At 35.6% G+C, this 24,660-nt stretch overlaps 1 protein-coding gene across 1 annotated transcript in view; it reads right to left on the bottom strand.

The window, feature by feature from the left end:
- The window catches only part of MIS18BP1 (MIS18 binding protein 1), a 66,203-nt gene that overhangs the window by 19,346 nt on the left and 22,197 nt on the right, over nt 1-24,660 (bottom strand). The window contains exons 4-11 of the mRNA XM_090270101.1: nt 23,969-24,453; nt 20,624-20,697; nt 16,602-16,732; nt 13,012-13,099; nt 11,212-11,363; nt 8,777-8,928; nt 8,248-8,347; nt 5,438-6,302 (exon numbers count right to left, since the gene is read on the bottom strand). Of these exons, the coding sequence (XP_090126227.1) occupies nt 5,438-6,302; nt 8,248-8,347; nt 8,777-8,928; nt 11,212-11,363; nt 13,012-13,099; nt 16,602-16,732; nt 20,624-20,697; nt 23,969-24,453 (2,047 nt within the window). The remainder of the gene's footprint in view (nt 1-5,437; nt 6,303-8,247; nt 8,348-8,776; nt 8,929-11,211; nt 11,364-13,011; nt 13,100-16,601; nt 16,733-20,623; nt 20,698-23,968; nt 24,454-24,660) is intronic.

Below are 24,660 nucleotides of genomic sequence, written 5' to 3'. Positions count from 1 at the left end.
CACATATTATTATACTATACCACCACTCCCCCAAGATTTTATATATTGTAGTTAGACAGTTCAGCCAGTAAAGATTTATTTAACTCACCAATTAACCTGTACAGTGTTATACTGATAAATTTTTAACAACCAACTCTCTGGGGTTAAAAAGTCCTTCCTTGCAGTGTTTGAGAATTTCCATATTGTACATACCCCTAATGTGGCTCATTTCAACCTACCGACATGATGTCACTGAATGAGGAATTAGAAATGTGCCATGGCACACCATTATATAGAATTTCTATAGAGGTGCAATAGATGTAAAGAAACTTAAGGATATACATAATAATAAAGTGTTCTAAAATAACTAGGAAGTGATTAGTTTAGAGCATTATTGTTTTTAATAAAATTTTAAATTTTTAATGACCATTAAACAATAAATTTGTAGGATTCCTGAAAATTTAAGAAATCGGTGCTTGTGAACAGGTACCAGCTAACTATAGAATACCATTCACTCCATACAGAAAAGGAAAACAAATAATTATGGGTATTAAATGCTGTTAATGAATGATCTACTCTTTTGCGTAATTAATGACTCCACATGTGTTCTAAAATTGAACAATACAGTTGGGGGCTCAAGCTTCCCTATTTGTGTACATAGCTAATTCTCAAGTCTAGAACTGCCTAAAAAGATTCTTTTCTCAAAATAAAAATATTCCATGCATTTAATAAGAAACTAGTCTGTAATTAACATGTCTCCTCCCAGATAATTTTAAAAAGCAAATTTAGTCATATCACTCCAGTCCTACCTAAAACTCATTTCATTATTAACATAAAAACCAAAACACTTAATGCAATCTACATTGTTCCTTGCCTGATTGTCCAGTCTCATCCTGTACTCAAGTCATTGGCCTTCTTTTAATATTTCTAAATATATTCTTCCTTTCTTTTATATACTGTCCTAGTCAAAATGAACTTACAAGTCTTAGGCTTAAATAATTCTTGTCTATCCTTCAGATCATAGTTCAAGTATCTGTCTGAGTTAAGTCAGATTTCCCTGAAACACATTCTCATAAACTTCTTACAGTAATTAAGCATGATGTGGCATACAAAGAGGTGGGCTGCAACTAAGAATCACCTGAGGAGCTTGCAGCAAAAATGCAAGCAAGCAAAAAGCAAAGTAAAATAAACAAATTCATAGACTCTATACCTGAAGATTTAGTAGGTCATGGGTGGCAATATGTCGTATTTTTGAGAAATAGGCATTATATCTGAGTCGGTGGTAGGAATAGATGACAAGGAAGGGTTACAAGGAGGAGGTGATGTGAAATAGTTTGATGGATTAAAAACATAACAGGTGAAAATGAGGCAACTATACTGGCAAAGAAATGAAGATGAGGAAACAAGACATATACTTAAGGAATGAAAGATACTATAGCTTATGTTTATAGTATGGTAAATTACAAGGAATGGCTGCAGGTCAGAGCTCTGGAAAAAATCCCTAGTGCTATCTACCCATTTGTTGTCATCCACCACTATAATAACTGCCAGTCCCTGATCTATTTTCTTTTTAGTTGTATCTTTCGGGATTCCATATAAATGGGAGCATATAGCATATAACCTCTTGTGCTGGCTTTTTTTCACTCAGCATAATGCCTTTGAAATTCATTCAAGATATAACAAGTATCAATAGTTCTTCTGTTTCATTACTCGGTAGTCCATTCATCAAAAATGTTCCAAATTAATTTATGCAGAAAGTACTATGGAAATCAGGAAGAGAGGTGAACTCAGTAAAACTACCCTATAAAGTTATGAACTGGGCTTACATTGCAAATTTTGATGTATTTTCATTTTTGTTCTGTTTAGAATACTGTCCCTTAAAACTGCTTTTTTGACCCGTAGATTTGTACAGTGTTATTTAATTTTCAATCACTTGGAAAATTTCCTGATTTGTAGTTTAATTCAATTACGGTCAGAAAACACACTTTGTATGACATCAGCTATTTTATTGACTTAAACCTTCACCTGAGGATATGTTTATAGATTTTAGAGAGAGGAAGGGAGAAAGAAAAACATTGATGAGAAGCACTGATTGGTGACTGGGGATTGAACTTGCAGCCTAGGTATGTGCCCTGACCAGGGGTCGAACTGCAATGTTTTGGTGTACGGGACAACACTCCAACTGAGCCACCTGGCCAGGGTGATGTCAGTTACTTCACTTATTTTTTTATGTCAGCTATTTCAAGAGTTGTTTTATGACCTAATAAACATGTTCTATCTTGATGAATGATCCACCTACCCTTGGAAATAACCTATTCCTCCCACACCCCCATTATTGGGGGGACTATTCCATAAACATCTATTAAATAGGTGGTTGATGGTATTATTCAGTTTGTCAATATCCTTGGTAATTTTCCGTCTACTAGTTCTTTCCACTACTAAAAGAAAAGCATTGAAGTCCCCCACTATAATTGTGGACTTGCTTATATTTCCGGTTCTGTCCTTTCCTTTTAGTTGTCAGATTTTGACTCATGTATTTTGAGGTTTTGTTGTTAAGTGCATACACATGGAGGATTGTCACATCTTCTTGGTGAACTGACACTTATTATTTAGTAAAGTGCTTCTTTATTCCTGATTATTTTCTTCTTATTGAAATCTTTCATAGGTAATAGTATAGCCACTCCACCTTTCTCAAGGGTGAGCCCAAAATTTATTAACAGCCTCTTAGGGTTTTTAGCTAGCTCCTCCTTCTCTGCAACAGGTTCCTTAGGGTTCCTGTTTTTGGTTCTCTGGCAAAAAGTTGGTGCCTTTTGTTACCTGGCTTTGCTGCACACTTCTTACAATTGCACTCTTCTCCAGTGCAAAGCAGAGGAGAACAGAAAAACAACACGGTTTGCCCTACCCTCTTGAAATCTCTACTTCTCTGATTGGAGAGGAAGGTTCCTCACTTTCAGTTTTAGGTATGTGTGGGCCCCATTTGCTGCTGTGATTTTCATCCCTGCAGGACTGCACGGAACTGGGGTATAAGAGAAAGGAGAAAAAGAAAGAGAACCGGGGCATTTCCTCTACTGTTTCTGAGTGTTAGTCCCCTCTCCTGCTCTTCAAGCCAGAACTGGAGGACTTCTCTTAAGCCTTTGTCGTGCCCCAGTGCCCACTTCCGGGTGTTAGGCAGCCTTGAGTTTAGCTTAGGGGATATCGGAGAAAAACTGGAAATTCACTGCCAGTTTGGTAGTACTTAAATTTTAGTCTTTTCCAATTGACTTACTACTATTTATCTTCCTAAGTCAACAAAAAGCTGCTGTGTGCATTCTGTCCAGGCTTTATAGCTGCATAATAGAAGCAATAGCATGGAGTATGTTTACTCCATTTCACTGGGAACTGGAATCTCTGCAGCTCAAGCATTAAAAAATCTCCTTAGATGATCTAAATATACAGCAAAGGTTGAGAACCTTTTATTATAAGAAAATTATGGGGGATAATCTGGAACGGGTAACTGAGGTCAATATATTGCATGCTGTACTGCAAGAGAAGAATCTCCATATAATTTGGAGGTAAGAATGCAACGAAGGTTTTTGATCTGTCAGAACCACAACTACACATTCAGACTAATCTGGAGATGTATAAAACAGATTACACAGGTGAAAAGAACAAAGTACAAATACAAAGCTACTTCCATAGTTTAGGCAGAAGGCATTCAAGATCTGAAAAAGAGTAGTCTCGAGAAAAAGAGTAGAGATGGAATGACCCTGTGGAAGAATCTATAGCTCCTTGGGAGCTAATCGTTTTAAAAACTCAATAATGATAGAGTTCAAACGTAGTTGACTGAAAGAATTACATTTTCAGAAATAAAAATGTCAGGCAAAGTGTACAAATGCGGAAATAAGTGGCTTTTGATATATTTAGAGACGTAGGTGAGACTTATATACAGATTTCCAGCAAGCAATGGTAAATACAAACCCAAATGTAAGAATTCAGGACCAAAGACAGATTTGGAAGGCCCTACATGAAGAAGGAAATTAGAATTTTGGGAGGAAAAATTCCTGAGGAAAAAAAACAGCCAAACCAAAACCTCTGGAGAATAAGAATGAAGATTACCTTCTCTGCCTGAAGAAAGAGCAGGAACATTTAGGCAACTAAAAAAGAAAGAGTACATACAGTGGCATAGAGATGTGTTAAGAGGAGAATTTCAACAAGGCAGATCTGAAAATGAATTCTAAATGTTATGAGGTTCGGGGTACCCAAGGGAGTGGAACTCTGTGGTATGTTCCTTTGTTCTTCCTCTCTCTCTCTTTTTAAAAGATTTTATTTGTTCATTTTTAGAGAGAGGGAAGGGAGGGAGAAAGAGGGTACACAGAAACACTGATGTGAGAAACATCCATCGGTTGCTTTTTGTACACACCCTGACCAACTGGGGACTGTCCCGCAATCCAGGCATGTGCCCTGACCAGGAATTGAACTGGTGACCTTTCGCTTTGCGGGACAATCCCTAACCAATTAAGCCACGCAGTTCAGGGCTATCCTTATCTCTTTTAACAATCGTATCTTCCTTTCCTTCTACTAGATCATTTCCATCAGCAAACCACCATACTACAGCATGACCCATTTTAAAAATTAGGCAAGCAACCAAACATAGGTCTTCCCTTATCTTCACACTCTCTTCTACTACCTATGCATTTTTCTGTTGCCCACCACTGCAAAATTTTTTGTGCTCTCCACCTAAGTTGCCTTTATTCTCCTATTCACTCTTCACTGCTCAACTATGTTCTGGCTTGTAATACTAGTAGACTGCTGATACTGCTTGTCAGGTCTATGTAGACAAATCCAGTTCTCATCAGCAGCACTAACTATGAAACTTTGGAAACCTTTGAGACTATTTTCTTCTTGATAAATGGGGTGGTGGTGGTGAGGGTGGGGCTATTAAAGTCTTTAAGTTTGAAGGTTTTATAATGATAAATTTAATTATAAAATACTTCTTAAATTGTGTAACTGTGTTGAAATATTTTTCCCAGCTTTACTGAGGTATAATCAACAAGTGAAATTATATATATTTAAAGTCTACACATGATCATTTAATACACACACACACACACACAAACACTGTGAAATCACCACAATCCAATTAACACATCCATCCCCTCACAGAGTTACCTTTCTTTGGTGGATATGTGGGTGAGGGGAGGGGTGTGTTTGAAATATTAAATGGGAACAAAAAGAAAAGTTCACTTACTTTCCTCATATGTAGGCTATGTAGATTGCCACAAAGTACCATCTAGATGGCAGTTATCTATATTTTCCCTTCATTCTTTGTATAAATTGTAATTTCTCTCCATGTGTTTCTGGATTACATATTCCATTTTAATGTTAGAAATCATTAAATTAGTCCCTCATTGGAGTTCTTTATGTCTTCAACTATTTTGTGGCCTCTCTAGATATTTCAGAATCAAATCTAATTACTTACCAATGAAGCTTCTGTATTTCCTTCTCATTCCATTCTTCATCCTGAATTAAACTAGGTAAACATTCTAAGGAATAGCTCTTCATTTTCTCAGGTCTCGTTGTGTCAGTAACTGGAAACTCACTCCTAATACCAGAATCCTGAATATTTTTTTTAGCAGAACACCTTGCTTTCTTTTTCTTTATATGAAATTCATTTTCACTTTCTTCATCTTCAGATTCAGAAATCACTGGGATTTTTCCTGTGTTATTCCTTCTGCTTTTTCTCTGGTGAACTAGTATTTCTTTGGTATTTCTTGCTTTGGTTTCCTTAACATCCCCAGCTTTTGTTCTAATTTCCTCTTCTGTTTCACTCTTGTCAGCAGACAAATCCGACGACTGATGGTTATAAAATGACATAGTTTCTTGATTTTCAATTGTCTTCAATTTTGAAAACGTCATATTTTTCTTAAAGTCAGAAGTGACTGTTTGTTTCTTTTTAGAACTGGGTATTTTTATTTTCTGGTTGACGGTGAGTATATCACGTTCAATACTGTCTTCCTTGTTTCCACTTTCATGACTCACACCATACTCAAATGCATTTTTGAAAGTCTTTCCGGGCTTACTGATGGGATGTGTAGTTTCATTAAAGTCTGACTCACTTTCTTTTTGAAGCTTTGGGACTATAAATTCTGTTACTGCTTTAATGGTACCAGAAGACACATTATACTTCATGCATTTTTGCTCTATCACAGTTTTAGATTTAAGTGGTGTTACTACAACATAAGCTTCCTTCTGATTAGCAGCCATGTATTTCGCTTCTTTGCCTGAAAAAGGTGATTTCCTTGAGATGATAATATCAATGGATACATTCGATTCTTCGGTTTGCTCTTTAATTTCATAAAACAAAACCAAAGATTAAAATCTTAAATCAGCTACAAACAAAATATAGAAAAATTATTTTCAAAAATAAAATATACTGTTTTTTCCCATAAACTCCAGTGTCCACACTACTGTCATATTAATCTGCCTGAAGCACGGATCTGTTTATATCACTGCCCCTTCAACTGTAAACACACTATATTCTATACCAACTTGTCCATAACTTTTCACAGCCTACTTGATGTGCACATAAGCTCTTCTACCTGGCCTTCAATATACTTCTAAACTCTTATTGTACTCACATCTGAAAAATATTCTATGTCAGTGAGACCATCGTTTTTCAAATTTTTAAAATTCTCAACCTTCACTCGACTTGGAAAGTTTCCTTCAATCATTTATTTACAAACCAAATCACTAACTGCTTTAATTCTATTCTAGTTCACAAACTTTATCCTGATTACCTCAACTGAATGAAAGCTCTTTCAAATTTCCAGAATAATTTAAAATAATGCCATGTCTGACAATGGGCCCTGCATATAATTACACTTATCTTTCAGCTAGATTGGAAAAAAAAATACTTAATTATTTGTCTTCATTTTTGGATTTTTTTGGCTGGAGCTAGTTCAGAGTCTTTCACCGATACAGCAGATGCTCAATAAGTATTTGTTAAATCAACTCTTTGGAGCTAAAGTATTTAAAAGACATAAGAAAACCAATAGGGTTGTTCAAACCTTTCTAGGCATGTAATATATGAAACAGAAGCTGTATTAGTTAAGGAGGGAATTAGGAGAACATGGAACTCCATTTGCATGGTCTCATTCTCATCCCTGACAGTAGCCATGAAGATACTCTTCTGTTGAATCCCTAAAACCTCTAAAAATCATCATGGCATAACAACCAAAATAGGAACTTACGAGTCTTTATTATACCATGTCACTAGTTAAAGCAAATTAAAAAGAGAAATTCTCAAATCTAAAACTTAAAACACCAGAAGCCAAATTAATTTCTGACTTTAAATTTTCCAATTGTAGTTACAAATAGAAAAAAATTGCAAATGATCAAACCAATCATCACAGTGGCATACTGTCAACAACCTACACATATAATGTGACATTTGATGTATGACAAAAGGAAAAGAAGCTTCTAAATATTATCCATGAGGTGGTACTAATCGAAATAAGAAGTTTCTATATGACTTCTTTTGTTTGTTGATTTATTTTTATTTTTTAAGTATATTTTATTGATTATATTGTTACTCTACATGACTTCTTAATAGAATCATTTATCTTCACATTATGAGTAAAGCGTTTTCTAATTATTAACAAAAATATGATTCAAATGCTCAATTGCAAACTTTCTAATTTTGAGCAAAACAGTTTTATTAATTTCACTAAATAACTTGAATAAAGATTCAGTCTATACTTTTACCTAAGTCATATGAACTTGGTAATCTAAGTATTGCTATCCTCTTTACTTTTTTACACACTTGAAATAAAATAGAAAAAAATGCTATTAAGCTGATGGAGTTAACTCAACATGAAATTACAAACTTGCTAATGCATAGAGAAAAGGTTCTATACATTCTGGTATGCAGGATTTCAATGAAATCACCCTGAAATCCACACTTACAGAAAACTAAATTATGGTTTATCACCAATTTTATGAAAGGATTCAGACTTTAAACACATGAGATGCATATTTAAAATGATATCTATTTTGTTTTAAACAAAATTATTTAAAGATACCTGGATTAAAGGAGGCAAACCTATAAGTGAATCTAGTATTTAAAGTAATGAATTATTTTATTATATAAATCATCTTCTGTGAAAAAATAACACCAAACATTTATAACCACTGAAATAGTTTTAGATTTGAAAATTTATGAGATTACTTTTAATATATTAAACATTTCAAATAGTTTTCTATTTATTACAAAAGCAATAAATATATTACCTTGCTTCTGACTTTTAATTATCTTTTCTTTTGTTTTTCTTTCACAATTTTTGAGTTTCTTTGAAGACAACTTTTTATATTCTTTTTTTTCAATCAATTCCTTCAAAGTAAAGAGATAACTTTTTAGTATAACAGGTACTACCTATAAACATGACCTCAAGAATTTTTATGGCATTGAATCAAGCATACAAATTTCATTCATGGAGGCATTCAGAGCTCAATCTTTGGGAGCACCATGTGGGTATCAACATTCTCACATGTTTCCTTTACTGATTTAATAATGCCATTTAGAAAGGGGTTACATATGTATAAACATGTATACTGTATTTAAGGCTTCCTCTTACGAGCTAAAACTTTTGTTATTGTTGCCTATACTTTTCCAATGAGACACAGGGAAAAAAAATTACAAGACATTTAGCTTCAGTGTCAAAACTGAAAAGTGATACTTAACAAACAGAACCTGTAATTTCCGATTTTGTCCTGAACCTTTTCAGTAGTATCACTTCACCCAAGTACAGTAAAAGCTTACCTGATTAGATAAGTCATATTCTCCTCCATTTTGAACAGTATTATTTATTTGGTCTTCTGGGAACCTTAATGGTGGCTTATTTTGGTGATAACTCTGGCAAATGTTTAATTCTGTAGCTCCTGGCAACTTACTGTGCTTATTATTTTTCAGTTCTATGAGTATAAAGATGGAGATTTCAGTAAATGATTATATAAAGGATAAGTTGTCTTTCAACATTAAAGAATTTACTTCGTAAAAAGTCTGTCTAATCCAATGTCATAAATATTTGTTAAATTTGATTATGATATAAAACAGTTTTATTTAACAGAATCACTCTGTATAGGGAGATGTTTTGTTCAAATCACTTTTATTCTCTTTTTAAAAAAGAAAGAATAACCATATTATTCATACTATCTATTTTGGATCTCCTTCGTCACATCTAAAGGCAAAAATAGAAACGTTAAACTATTTTGTAAATACAAATTCCTGTTCATCCTAACTCCATATCAAACAGAAAGCTAGTAACTATTTCCCTTATATCTCTTCATGCATATTGAATTCTTATGTTTCAATTAGTTTATATACACCAATGTATAACTAAGTTCATGCTAATTAAAACTTTAAGCAAAACCAAATTATATAGTATACAATATAGGTTTAACAGTTATTGAGCTGAAATTCTAGGTAAATTAAAAAGGACGCATAAAACTAGGAAAACATTTTTAGTATTCTAGAAGCCATACTTGAAAACATATAATAGATGGTCTTTGCTCTTGAGATTATTACAGTATAGTTAAGGATGCTGACATTTTAATAGATCATTTATAATATACTCTGGTTAAGTATAATAACAAAGACAGAGTAATAGCAATGCTGACATATAGATTATAGCAGTAAATATGCAAAGTCACATTTTAGGTAAATCACTAAAATACACACTGACTGTCACACCGTCATAAGTTATCATTGGTTGGTGCCTTTGCATAACTTTAGTTGTCTAATGTTAGACGTGATTTTGTTCTATTTCAGTGGTTTTTCTCATGAAAAGTGTAACAATAATGATAATAAGTACAATAACAGCACTAACCACCACCACTCAACATAACTTATGTAATATGACACATAATGTCTTTCAAAAAACAAAGATCTAACAAATCACACTAGAAAAACGATATATCCAAAACAGAAGACAATAATATCTGCCCCTAACTTGAGCTTCCCAAAGGGGAGGCATCTCACCTTACTCACCTCTAGGTAGATAACAGCTAACATGGATCAAGGCTCATGTAATGTGCTTTAGAAATATTTGTTGAGTGATTTTCCTATGGACACAGCTGGCATATAAAATAGTTTACCAAACTTTAGTATTTTGTATTTATATCCTTAAACATTTTACCAGTAACATTCACAATTTAGGAAAATTCCTGAAAAACACTGCTCTAAGAGAAAGGATGGATGCAGTAGAGAGATGTTAAGATCTAAGACTAAAAAATATATAGCAATTGCTGTAGCCCCAGAACTCAGAATACTGCAGGTGGTCTAGCAATGACAATAAGCAATATGTCTAACTTACAGGCAATAGGATGACTTTTGATAAAATGAGGAAGGGGTAAAAAGGAACTGGAGTAACACTAAAGCGTAAATTTTTGCTAGTTCTGAGCAAGCAGCCATCTGCAAATTTAATCCATTCCTTTGTACTGGAAAGGATAAGCAAAATTTCAAAAGGGTGGGGTGCTACAGACACAGGGAAGTGGGGTACCGTGAGGTGGAGGACTGACATATCCAGTATGGTACCATGTTTTTGGTAGAAGCAATCCTGAACTCTTGAAGTTCTGGAAAGCTCTTTGTTACAGGTCATGGTAGAATCAGCAGAAATTTATACAACAGATTCTAGTAACTTTTACTCATCTATTATTATTAAGAAAAAAAGTTAAGTTAATTCATGTTCATATTTTTGGGGGAGGGGGATGGGGGAGGGTTAGGATGTGAGGAAAATTATAGTTTTAGCAAAGAGTTGACACAGAACAGTTTTGCCAGCTGCCTTTATAGCAATGGCAATTCAGAAACACATACCATTTCCTCCATAAAAGCAAACTAGTTTTGTCTATTAAGAGGAATGAAATTTAATACACATATATAGGCATTTTTAATATAGGTTTGAGGGTAGGCTGGCAGTCTAAAGACCTTGGGTCTAGGAAACTGAAAAAACAATGATCTTTTACTGATATGTTTATCAGTGTTCTTGGCAGTCTGATTAATTAAAAGATAATATTTAATGACGTAAGCTGAATGTTGACTGTGAGTTATCTGCTTTGCAGTTTCTCCTCAAGTAGTGGAAAAGCAGAAATTTTAGGACATTATGAGAACTCAATACTATATGCACTGTAAACAAACAATGTGGGGCTCATGTAACAACATACCACTTATACCAACAGAGAAGAAAAGAGCACACATACCCAAATGATTACAATCAAGGTCAGAAATGATGCTGGTTCTTTGATGGACATCTGTTTGGTTTTCTCCTGGGTCATTTTTCATTGACTCTCCTATGCCAGGGTCAAATCTTCCATTTTTCTGTTTTTGTCTGGCTTTTTTCTTTTCACAAGCCCTAAAAATATACAATGTTTTTCCTCCAAACTTGGTTCTCAAAAAAACAAAAACAAAAAAATAAACCCACAAATAAACAAACTCTCCTATACCTAACCTCAACCCTACATAACACTAACCCTAACTATAACATACCAACCCTGGCCATAACTCTAATCCTACCATTGTTCCTAATTTTAAACCTAATTCTAACCCTTACCCTAAATCTCCCCATAAAGTTTACTCTAATTCTAAACCTAACCCTAAGCCCAACTCCAAACATTATACCTAACCTTAATTAAAACTAGCCCTACCCCTAGTTTTTAAACCTAACCCTAAACCAAAGACTAACACTAATCCTAAACATTTTAACCCTAACCCTATACCTAATCCTAAAGCTAATTTTAACCCTAATTTTAAACTCAACCCAAACCTTAACCTAACCTTTAACACTAACCCTAACAATAATCCTATAGCTATTAAAAAAGAAAAAAGAAAAAAAGGTGAAGTTTCCTTCCCTGCAGTAAAGATTACCTTTAATCTTACATTACGTAAGCCTTCATGCTTCCACATCTTCTCCCACAAAAAACTCAAATACAATATCTTAAGTCAAAAGATTCCAATATAACCTCTTAAGTGCTTCCTACTCTTTGCTTTTGTATTTTCTCCTTAAGCTGATATTATAAGAAAATTACAAGACAAATCCTGTCAGTTGCTTATTGTTATTTATTTATTTATTTATTTACTTTTAGAGAGCAAAAAGAAGAGGGAGGGTGGGAGTGAGGGATGGAAGGGGTATGAGGGGGGAGAGAGAGGGGAGGGAGAGAGAGAGAGAGAGAGAGAGAGAGAGAGAGAGAGAGAGAGAGAGAGATTGAGATTGATTGATTTGTCGATCCACATCTTTACGCATCCACTGGTTGATTTTACATGCCCTGACTGGGAATCAAACCCGCAACCTCAACATATTGGGACAATGCTCTAACCAACTGAGTTACCTGGCCAGGGCCTCAGTTGCTTATTTTTTTAAAATAAAAGTTTACTGCAACATAGCCACATTCATTCATTTAAGTACTGTCTATGGTTGCTTTTCCTCTACAAAGAATCGAGTAGTTGTGATAGAAGAAGCATGCTCATAAAAACACTTACTATCTGGATCTTCACAGACAAATGCCAATCCCTGTTATAACTTATTACATTGCACTGTGATTAATAAACTTATATCACTCCATCCCCTATGAGTTCCTTAAGGGCAAGAATTAATCAAATTCTTCTTTGCTTTCCCCATGCCAACACAATAACTACAAAGGGAATGAATGAAAGAAAAAAAGACCAAGAACTTCATTCAGACTCCTATTTAACAGCTGGTTGACTCTTAAAGGGTAGATTAAGGACTACTCCTTGAAATGCCCAAGCTTTTATTTTCCTTTTAGATTTATTCCATATGACAGAAATTCTAGTAAAGTATTACTGCCTTCTAAAAGTCTAAGATGAAAGAGAGCATCAAAATTAGCATTTCCATAAAAAGAAATTAAAACCATTTTACATTGGTTATATGAGTATATACATTTTTAAAAGCTCATTAACTTGTATACTTAAAATGGGTACATTTTATCAAATATAAATTATGCCTCAATAAAGTTGTTTTTTTGAAAAGTTAAAAAGTACTTTACCTTAATTGTTCTAGAAAATTATCAATGTGTTCTTTCCAATTTTCTGGAAAGCCGAACATAAACTTCCTTATGAGATAATTTGGATATCCTATTTAACGATAAAAACAAAATTATCTAAAAACCTAGAATTTTAAAGAGATGTCAAAAAAAAAGTCAATTATTAAATCATTAAAAAAAGATTATATATATATATATACACACACACATATATATATACTTATTGTTTACTATGTGTCAGGCACTGTTGCAGAAACTGAGGATTCAGCAATTAACAAAACAACCAGAAATCTCTGCCTTGACAGAACTTGCCTTCTAGTGTGAAACAAAACAAACCACACTAAGTAAAATATCTTGTTAGATCATCCTTGATGCTATGGAGAAAAATCATGCAGTTAAGGGGGAATACATATACCAGTGTGTTCATGCAGACTGCATTTTACAAAAGGATAGTCAGAGATGTTCTTACTGGAATGGCATCATTTGAGTAAAGCTCTGAAGGACTTGAAGTAAGCTGTGTGGCAATAAGGAGTTAGACACTGGAAGCAGAGAGAACAAAAGGTTATGAGGCAAGAGTGCGCCTCGTTCACTTAGAGAACAAAGTGGAGTGAGGAGAGAAACTAATACTAGAAGGCTACTGATCTGGGTAAGACAGGCAGTGGAGGAGCTTAGGATATAGGCCTTGGAGTTGTTTTACGGACCCAGTCTTTTATTTTGGGTGAGAGGGAAAGCTATGGAAATGTTATGACCAGAGGAGCCACAGGAATTGATTTAACAGGACTGGTAAAGCTGCTATTTTGAAAAATCTGTGGAAGTACAAGGGGAGAAACATGAGACCAGTTAGGAGGTTACTGCAATGATTCAGACAAATAAGAGGGAAGGCTGGACCACACTGGACAGTAGAAGCCTTGGTTCTGGATATAATATGGAGATAATGCCAATAGGATGTACTGACACACTAGAGGTGTGGGTGTGAGAGAAACTGAAGATTTAAGGATGTCTCCGAAGATTCTGCATAACTAGTGGAAGCATGGAAAGAGAGGGAAGATGGTAGCTTAAGCAGAGTTAAGGGAGAAGATCAGGTCGTAGATACATAGTTATGCACTGCCTAAGGATGTTTTGGTCAACGATGGACTGTACATATGAAGGTGGTCCCATTAGATCATAATGGAGCTAAAACATTTGTATTGCCTAGTGACTTTGTAGTTGTGATGTCAAAAATTTTTATTACCTATTGATGGCGTAGTGTCATGATGTCATAATGAATGCATTACTTACAGCTATTAATATCGTCGTCGTCGGCAGCCGTCCGTCTCGAGAGACGATGGTGTAGCTTCTTAAGAGTCTATCTGCACCGCCGAGAATGGCTGTGCAGTCCGACTCGGGAGTGACATGGTATCTGTCTCCTCCCGTGTTGAATCGACATCTTGCGATGACGCTGAAGCTACAGAGCCTGGGCAGGGTAATATGGAGGGTCTGCTGTTGCCCATGCAGCAGACCCCCCCTCTCTTCGCAGCTGAAGGGTCCAAGGGAAAGACGGAGTCGATACAGCTTGGGTTCAGGTGCGCCGCAGGAGTTGCCGGTGTTGACTACAACGTCAAACCGCCTTAGGGACTCCGGCTCCGGATTTTCTGTCGGGGTTTACTCCCTTAGCCTTTCCCTTGAAGAGGTATGCCGCAAGGCAGCGGAGGTTTTTTGGAGTCAGAGTTTTCCTTCTCTGAGCTATTAATATAGAATAAAGATATAAAGATTTTTGTATTGCTGTACAATGTGCCTAAGTTATTGCAAAACAGTTAAAAGGTTAAAAAAATTAAAAGTTTACAGAGTTTAAAAGTTAGAGTAAGCTGTGATTAATTTATTAAAGAAAAATATTTTTATAAACTTAGTGTAGCCTAAGTATATAGTATTTATACAATAGTGTACAAGAACGTCCCAGGTCTTCACTCATCACAAACTCACCACTCACTCACTCACTCACCCAGGGCAACTTCCAGTCCTGCAAGTTCTATTCATGGTAAGTGACCTACACAGATTACCATTTTTATCTTTTATACTATATTTTTACTGTACCCTTTTTATATGTTTAGATACAGAATTCTTACCACTGTGTTATAACTGCCTACAGTATTCAGCAGAATATGCTGTATAGGTTTGTAGCTTAGGAGCAATAGGCTATACTACCTATAGGCACTCCATGATGTTCACACAATGACGAAACCACCCAACAATGCATTTCTCAGAACATATCCCTGTCATTAAGCAATGCATTACTGTTTGAGATGGCTGCAGACATCCTAATAGAGATGTCAAATGAACATGGAAAATGAAACAAGTGGCTAGGGGAGCATTCTTGGTAATATATATAAATGGCACTTGTCACCATATAGATAAGATATAAAGCCTAGAAGAAATCAGTATAGCACTGAATGTAGAGAGCCCTAGTCTACCTCTTTATTAAGAAGCAAAAAGAAAATGAAAAATGAGCAAAGAAACTAAGAAAAAACAGGGAGTGAGACAGCATGAAAATTGGAATATGGTTTTCCAGAAGCCACATTGAGAAAATGTTTCATGGAGTTAAATATGATTAACTGTGTCAAGTTCATAATGGATTTAGCAATGTGGGGACCACTGGTGACTTTGAAAAGGGCCACTGGTGAAGAGCTGGGGATTAAAGCATGATTAGAGAATTCAAGAGAATAATGGGAAAAACCTCAAGGGGAATTAGATATAACAAATCTTCTGAGTTGTTTTTTGTAATTGAGAGCAATAGTGGTTGAAAGAAGTGTCCTTAAAAGATGGATGTTCTCTCTCTTTCTCTCTTTAAAAAAAAAAAAAAAAAAAGAGGGATTGTTTTTGACAGGAGAAGGGAGAATCATGAATCACTGCAATGATTATCTTTGAGTAAAAGGGAAAAGGGAGCTAGAGTACAAATGGAAAGGCTGACACAGACAGAAACATGGACTGTTCATCCATATAAAAGGAGGTCTAGATTCAAGCAGGTGAGTAGATAATGAGAAGACATTCTCTTCTGATTGGAACAATCTCTTCAGACTGCTCAGGTGATACCCTCCCTCCCCGACCCTATCTCCCCACCTGAGGGAGGGAGGAGATATTGGAGATTTGTAAAAATATAAAGTAGTCATAAAGGAGGATGGGAGAGTGAATGGATTAGAGAAATGTGGTAGGATACCAATGGCACTAAGAAACCACAATTTATTGCTAATAATCATAAATTTAGACTGTTCAGATGTGTTTTCCTTCAGTCACATTCAGACAGAAAATTATATTATACCAAGACTAGTCTTGGTTGTGCTGGGCAGTTTCAACCAAAAGAGGACCTAGGGAATAAATTACGTTCTTACAAAGCAATTCCTACCAAATAAGAAACACTTCACTTGAAATTTTTTTTTTTAAATCACTAATTTAAACTGTCAAATAGTTTTACATAATTTGAGCAATTCTATTCTAATTTTTAGTTATGACTGATTCACAACTATAAAATAACTAATTGAAAGTAAAAAATGTACATTACTATTAGAAATATGATTAATTGCTTCCCTTATTGAAATAACTTATTAATAATGAGTCATTACCTGCTTCTTTCATGGAAATCCGATCTATCACTCCTTTTAATATATAAATGTTGCCTGATAATGTCCTAAGTTTGTTTTGTTCAATCCGTTCTATAATTGCATTACTGTGCCAATATATGTTAGTGATGTCTCTAGGAGGAAAAAATAGTTTAGTTAAGGCCAAAATATTTACATAGGTAAGTATATACATTTATAATCTAAAGTAATAAATTTGTATTCCAGCTATATTAACAATATTATTAATCTAATTATAAAACATTTGAGGGCCAAGCACTGCATCAGAACTCAGCTGCTTGGCTAAACTAATGTGGTCCTCGGAGTATGTGACAAGAAACGATGCTGTAACCAAACCATACACCTAGTGTAAAATACATCATTAGCGAGGAAGCAGGTAATGTCTCTAAATACATGGTGCTGACAATACTTGCAGTTCCATCTTAACTGATGCTATGCTTCCAAATAATGATTTCCCTATCCCTCTTCTTAAGACCTATATACTTTGTTAGCTTTCATGCAATTATACAGTTTGGATCCATCTAAACTTGTGGGTTGTTCTTTTAAAAAGATTTTTTTTATTTGTTTTTAGAGAGAGGGGAAGGGAGGAAGAAAGAAAAGGAAATATTGATGCAAGAGAACCAGATTGGTTGCCTCTTGTACACACTCAAGCAGGGACCGAACCTGCAACCCAGGCATATGCCCTAACCAGGAATCGAACCAACGACCTTTTGCTTTGAATCAACTGAGCCACATCGGACAGGGTTAACCTAGTGGGTTTTTTTACCCTCCTTATACAGCCCAACGTTTTTACCCTCCTCTTTGGAAAGTGCGAAAAAGAAGTTCCAGGGAAAATAACAAACTGCAATGTCAATCATTTACCCATAAATATACTCTTAATATTTCCTTAAATGAAGCTAAGAATATAAAACAAAATATGAAGATCTATCTATTAGATAAATGTTGAACATTCCGCAATTCATTAGATAACTAATAACAAACATACTATATCTAAGTGTTATAAGAAAGCTAATTTCCTTTCATTTGGTCAAATGGGATTAAATTCATACGTTGTACCTTAATACAACATTACTTCTTATGCTCTGTTTTTGCTTTATTAATTTTATTTCACATTTAAATAGCACTTTAAAGTAATGTTCTCAAGGCTTAAAAATATAGCTCGTTTAATCCTCAAAATAACCCAAAAGGTAATAATACTATTGCCGTTATAGAAATGAAAAAACGGAGACTGAAAGAGAACATATAACTTGCACAAGTCATACAGTCAGTAAGCAAAAGCAATAGCATTTCAAGCAATGAAATCTATGTTGAATTTTGGACATTCAGGAAATGGGTACATGCAGGCAGAAATGAAGTAGGCAAGAGAGATTATATATACTCAACTTATAAACTTCCAAGTAAGTGAGTAAACAGTGATACCCTGGTTTTTTACCACAAAAAAATTAATTTACTTAATATACTTAATTTTTTAAGTATATTTTATTGATTATGTTGTAACAATAGTCCCAAATTATTTTCCCTTTGCTCTCCTCTGCCCAGTACCCTCCTTCCCTCCAGCAATCCCACCCCACTTAGTTCATGTCCATGGTTGTGCATGTAAGTTCTTTGGCTTCACCATTTCCTATATTATTTTTAACTTCCTCCTGTCTATTTTGTACCAACCAATTATGCTTCCTAATCCCTGCATTATTTTCCCATTTCCCCCCTTCCCCCTCTCAGCTGACAACCCTTCAAATGACCCCCATATCTATGATTCTGTCCCTATTCTGGTTTGCTTACGTGGATTTTGTTTTTATATTTAGTTTCAGTTGTTGATAGTTGTGAGTTTGCAGTCATTTTAATGTTCATAGTTTTGATATTTTTCTTTTTCTTAAATAAGTACCTTGAACATTTCATATAATAATAGCTTGGTGATGATGAACTCCTTTAGCTTTACCTTGTCTGGGAAGCACTTCATCTGCCCTTCCATTCTAAATGACAGCTTTGCTGGATACAGTAATCTTGGTTGTATGTCCTTGCTTTTCATCACATTGAATACTTCTTGCCAGTCCCTGCTCTCCTGCAAAGTTTCTTTTGAGAAATCAGCTGACAGTCTTATAGGCATCCCTTCGTAGGTAACTGCTTTTCTCTTGCTGCTTTTAAGATTCTCTCTTTATCTTGAACCTTTGGCATTTTAATTATGATGTGTCTTGGTGTGGTCCTCTTTGGGTCTAGCTTGTTTGTGACTCTCTGTGCTTCCTGGACTTGTATCTATTTCCTTAGCCAAATTTGGGAAGTTTTCCTTCATTATTTTTTTCACATAAGCTTTCAATTTCTTGCTCTTCCTCTTTTCTTTCTGGAACCCCTATGATTCAGATGTTGGCACGTTTAAAGTTGTCCCAGAGGTTCCTAAGCCTCTCCTGTTTTGTTTTTTTTTTTCAATTCTTGTTTCCTTTTTCTGTACTGGCTATTTTCTTCTCCCTTATGTTCCAAATCATTGATCTGAACCCCAGTTTCCTTCCCTTCACCATTGGTTTTGTGTGGATTTTCCTTTCTTTCATTTAGCATAGCCTTCACTTCTTCCCTTATTCATTTGCCATACTTAAGTATATCTGTCAAGCCTGTGAGCATCTTTATCACCAGTGTTTTGAACTCTTCATCTATTAGGTTGGCTATCTCCTTGTCTGTTGGTTGGCTATTTCCTCATCGCTTAGTTCTCCCACTGGAACCTTGATCCGTTCGCTCGCTGGGGCCATACTTCTCTGTCTCCTCATCTTTTTAGGCTCCCTTGTTTGTTTGCCTCTGTGTGTTAGGTAGAGCTGTTGCACCTGTTACGTTGTAAGGGGTGAAGCCTTAGGTATTCGTCAGTCTGGGCAACCTGTTTCACCATGTTGTGGTGCTGTATGTGGGGGAGGGGTCTGAGAGGGAACAATGCTGCTTGCTCAGCACCTGCCCCTTTTCCAGGTACTTCTCCCACTTCCCATATGGGACTGGTACCTCTCTAGCTATTGCCCTGGCCGTCGTTCCCACAGTGGGTGGGTCTGTGGACGCTCTAGGACTGTGGGGGCCCTTTAAACAAGCGGACTCCACTGAGAGCCCAGCAGCTTCTTCTTCTACCCCAACCCCCACTGGTTTGCTCAGTCAGAAACAATGAGGCTTTATTTTCGCCAGTGCTGGAACCGTGAGCTGTGTGGTCTGGTCTGGTCTGGTGCTGGGAGCGCTCCTCAGGTGTGACTGCTTTCTGTGGTCTGCTTCTGCCACGGTTGCTGCCACCACCACACCACATCTTCTCTGTCCTGCCTATGCCCCTCCTACCTGTGTGGATGAGTATTTCCTCTTTATATCTTTGTTTGTTGGACTTCCATGCAGCTTGATTTTCTGGAACTTCTGGTTGTCTCTAATTTTGTGGTAGTTGTATTCCTTCTTAGTTGTGGAGGGAGATGCAAAGTGTCTGTCTAGGCCTCCCTCTTGGCTGGAAGTCTCTCAAGAAATTGATTTTGAATAGGAAATGTTGTTAATAGATTAGCAGAATTCAGCGACGCCCACTTACCTGATGATACGTTCACTAGGGAGAACCAGAAATTGCTAATGATTACTTATTCTGTAGCTGTATGACAAAGTTTTAAACTAATTTTGATTCCTTGTCTTGATCACTAATTTATATCTGGTTGTCTCAATTTAGATGTGAGAATCTGGACTGAAATGCATGTAGTAAATATTAACTAATCATATATAATTAAGCAGTGAATACCAGTCAACTTATTAAACCTCTGGAAAAAAATAAAGCACTTTATGTAAATTTGAGCTGTCACTATTTTTAAAATAACCTGAAAGGTAAGAATAAGAAAGCTGGTTACAATCAACACATATAGTCATTTTACGTTTTTGCCTTCAGTTTGCAGCCTATTTAGACAGTCTTTGTTTTATAAGAAGATGCTATTTCTCATGCTTCTCCTTTTAAGTTCTAATATACAGTATCTTATTTTATTATACATTTTATTAAAAAAATATTTAAATGTTATACTTACATCAATTTTCCTTCCACACATATAGCGGTGTTATTGTTGATGATTTTAATCATCCATTCCTGTAGCTGGACCACCTAAACAAGCATAATAAGTTTTCTGCATTACTCATAGCATAAGCATTGCAAAATCAATTTACATTAAAAAAGAAAAACTCTATAAGTAATCCAAATGATTCCTCAGTGAACATGTATATAAAAATCACACTGTATTTTAAATAGAAAAAAGAAAAACTCTTGTAAACAATAAACAAAAAGGATGAATGGCAAGAGATTGAACTGAAGTTGTACTGCAGTTTGTTCTACAATCCAGAATCAATTATATTTTATATATTCTTAATATCTAATATCTCACCACTGGTGAAAAAGAAATCACCTAAAATCCTAAGGTAGCCATTAAAACACCAAGTCCCACAAAAGACCCAATAACCTGGAGAAAAGAAGAGTCAGCTGTGTAGTATACATGTCACTAACACTCTTACCACTAAAAAAATTACACTTTTTTTTTTTTTTGCAAAGTTGAAGTTGCATTCAATTTTCTATAAACTCTAAAGGTAATTGCTGGTAATCTATATTTAACAGTGTTTTATTCCAAAGCAAATATGTGAACTACTCAGAGAATTCCTTATTTTAGGACAAGTAAAATCCTGTTATAAAGGAAAATTTCTGTGAACACCTGTGCTAAGAAATTATTGTTTCTATTGTGTAACAATTTAACACTGAACTATTTCTGATGAGATATGTAGCCCAAAGGCATAAAATAACTAAACTAATTTGTGAAGTCATATACTTTATCTTAGGTTCAGTAAGAGCCTCAAAAACCCCCACCCAATAAGTTGATTAGCAGGAAGTAAAAACCACAAACAATGACTATTGAGCAGTCCATTGAAAAGTTCCTCAAATCTTGCAAAGCACCAGTAGGAGGTAGAAAATTTTTTATTCCCTTATTCTATTCTTCTCCCCAGCAACATGCCCAATAAATCACCAAGTTCCTTCTCCCGAACAACATACCCAACAGAACACCAAGTGCCTCGTTGTTCCCACGCCGTTACCCCCAGACTCAACCCACTGTTCCTGCCGTTAGCCCCAGGCCAAACCAATCACTAGGCGCCCCAATACCCTGTTCCAGTCATCCTCTATCCCTCCCTTTAAAACCATGTCAGCCTGTACGCCAGCTGCTGTTCTCTCCTTTGAGACAGCCCAGCAGGTTCCTCTTGATAAATCTTGCATCTCAGCTCCCTTGGTTTCGGTTTTTACTATTTCTAACACTTTAGATATAAAGTCATAAATTTATATATACTAAAGATAAATTTTCCAGTGGTAGTTTTATGCTGAGTCAAGAAAAGATGTTAAAATAGAATGATAAAATGGAATAATGCTCTTAGTTATTGCCCCCCTGAAATTATGTTCATTAAAAACATTATAAGTAGGACTTGGGGAAGAAGCAATAAAATTTCTTTTTTCTATTTCCACATTTGGAACTACCTGAGATATATCAAAGAATAAGTCAAATGGTATTGAAAATAAAAGTTAATGCTAGCTAGTGTTCCAGGTACCTTAGATGCATTGACTCATGTTATCCTCATACTGTGAGAAATGCTCACAATAAAAACCGGGACACAGGACTTGAGCAGCAAAGCAAGGTGTTTATTCATGAGTCTGCAGAGTTGGGCGCACCCTCAGCCAGGAGAATGTGCGCCCAAAAAGAGGGAGCTGGCTGCTTTTATCCCTAACGCATCTAAAAACCCCCTCCCTCTTCCTTTCCTTCCCCGTTTCTCCATGCTGGATACTCCAGAGTTACAATCTAACATGATTATCTAAATGCCCCTTTTGTGATTTGTAAATATGCTAATACTGTCAACTACCTTCTCCCATTTTCCCTTTGTCTGGTAATGACTATCTTTCCCCCTTCAGGATGCCCCTTTTGTGATTTGTAAATATGCTAATGCTGGCAACTTCCTTCTCAGAGATCCTCTAATTACATTTGCCCTTGAGACCCTCTAATTGCATTTGCCCTTAAGAGCCTCTAATTACAAAAGTAGTGCAGCTAACAGTCTTTAAAGTTTCTTTTCATTTAAAATTTGTTTTCATTTGAAAGTTAAACTATGTCTATGGTATCATCAAAGATGTTTAAAAAAAAAGAAAAAGACCCTCTAATTACATTTGACCTTTGTTACTAATGATTTTCTACTGGTTTGGGAGTCACTATTTCCTTGTTTCTTACAATACCACGCGGAAGCAAGTACAATTAACTTCATTTTACAGATAATGAAACTCTGTAAGGTCTAGCTGAATAATATAATTAACTTGCTATGTCACACACAGCTAGTTAAGACACAGATAGGTTATAAAATATGGAATTCTAGCTCTAGAATTCTGTACCATACTGCTTATATGAAATGTCAAAATATTCATTCATAATTCACTCAGCAAATATTTGTTGAGCTCTATGTGATGAGGCTGAATATCTCTAAGACTGAATTATGTATAGTCCTGTAAACCACAGTAAAGGTTTAGTGTTTTTCTCTCTCTCTCTTTTTTATCCCTTACCTGAGGACATGCTTATTGATTTTAGAGAGGGGTATGGAGGGAGAGAGAGAAACACTGATCAGTTGCCTCTTGTACATTCATGACTGAGCACTGAACCCACAACCTAGGAATGTGCCCTGACCTGGAATTGAACCTGTGACCTTTCAGTTTACAGGATGATGTTGAAGCTGAACGCAACTGAGCCACACCAGTGTTTTCTCTTGAGATGAGAAGTTACTGGAGACTTTTGAGCAGAGGATGACATGAAGAGTCTGGCTTCTGTCTGGAAAAAACCCACCACTGACCTTTTAAAAATTAATGGACAAACCTTTAATAATTTTACATTGTATCTTTCTCCTTGAATTTGCTGTCCCATTCCACTTTCTTAAGAGAATGTCCCAGTGTAACATAGTTTGATGGACTGAAGTCTTTTATTGATCACATTACTTTATAACAGGAAAAAAATCTCAAATCTTTAGATGCTATATGTAATTCCTTTCTCTCTTTATTGTTCCATTAATAATACTCCAAAAGTCAGGTAAAAGAATTATAAACAGGAATAAAATCAGTGTTCATCCTCAAAGGGAGTAAGTAAATTGTTGAAGGGTATACAACTAGTAATAGAGCAAGGTAAGATTTAACACCTGCATCTACTTACCTTCATACCACTGATCTCTACACTAGACCGCATTGCCTCTATGTTACGTAAGGATAAAACACAAAAATGAAGCTACTGTTAATAATGAGAAAGCATAAGAGCTCAAACTCTTGAAGAATGGGGATGAAAACAAATACACAGCCGCCTTAAAGGTTTTCCTACCTTATTATTTTTAACTCCATCTGTAGTAGTTTGACATATACTTGGAGGAGGAAGGTTTGAAGCATATCTTTTTGATCTCCGGGGTATTGTTACATGAACTCTTGGAGTCGCAAGCACAATTTTACATGTGTCGTTTATGGAGTCTGAACGATCAGTCTCTTTGGGCATTCTTTTCTCATTTCCTTCCTTAATTTCTGGTTGTGAAGTTCCCTTTGTTGTTACCTCACTTTCAGAAACCATTAATTGACTGCCATTTTTGATAGAAACACAGTTAGTATTGAGAGTCTCAACAGTAGTATCTTGGGTTTTTTCATAGGCAGAATCAATGCCTTCTAAAACAAACGTGTCCTTTTTGGACTTAGTGGTTGCAACTGCATTCTCCTTTGAAAGAAGAATTTGCTTCGCCAGCTGAGCTCTAGTTAATGCTCTGTTTGAGACTCCTACAGCTGAAACATTTTCATGTTCTTGGTTCAGAATTGGAAGCTCTGAAAAAAATACAAAGTCAAACAAAATTTATAGAAGAATCACATGAAATGAAAAAAGAGAGAAATGGGACGATTTATAACTGTTCATATTAAAAAGAAGTCTTCAGGTTAGGAAACTTCACCCTCCTGCCCAGTCTTTCTCTAAGTGCCTCTGGCTTTTATGTTTCAATCTTTCATTTACAGTCAAAGCTTATTGTCTACACAGGG

This window comes from Furipterus horrens, unplaced genomic scaffold, assembly GCF_987537825.1.
Source record: "Furipterus horrens unplaced genomic scaffold, mFurHor1.1.pri manual_scaffold_3, whole genome shotgun sequence".
NCBI lineage: Eukaryota > Metazoa > Chordata > Mammalia > Chiroptera > Furipteridae > Furipterus > Furipterus horrens.
The sequence above is the reverse complement of the archived record's forward strand: the minus strand, read 5'-3'. Positions and strand labels throughout refer to the sequence as shown.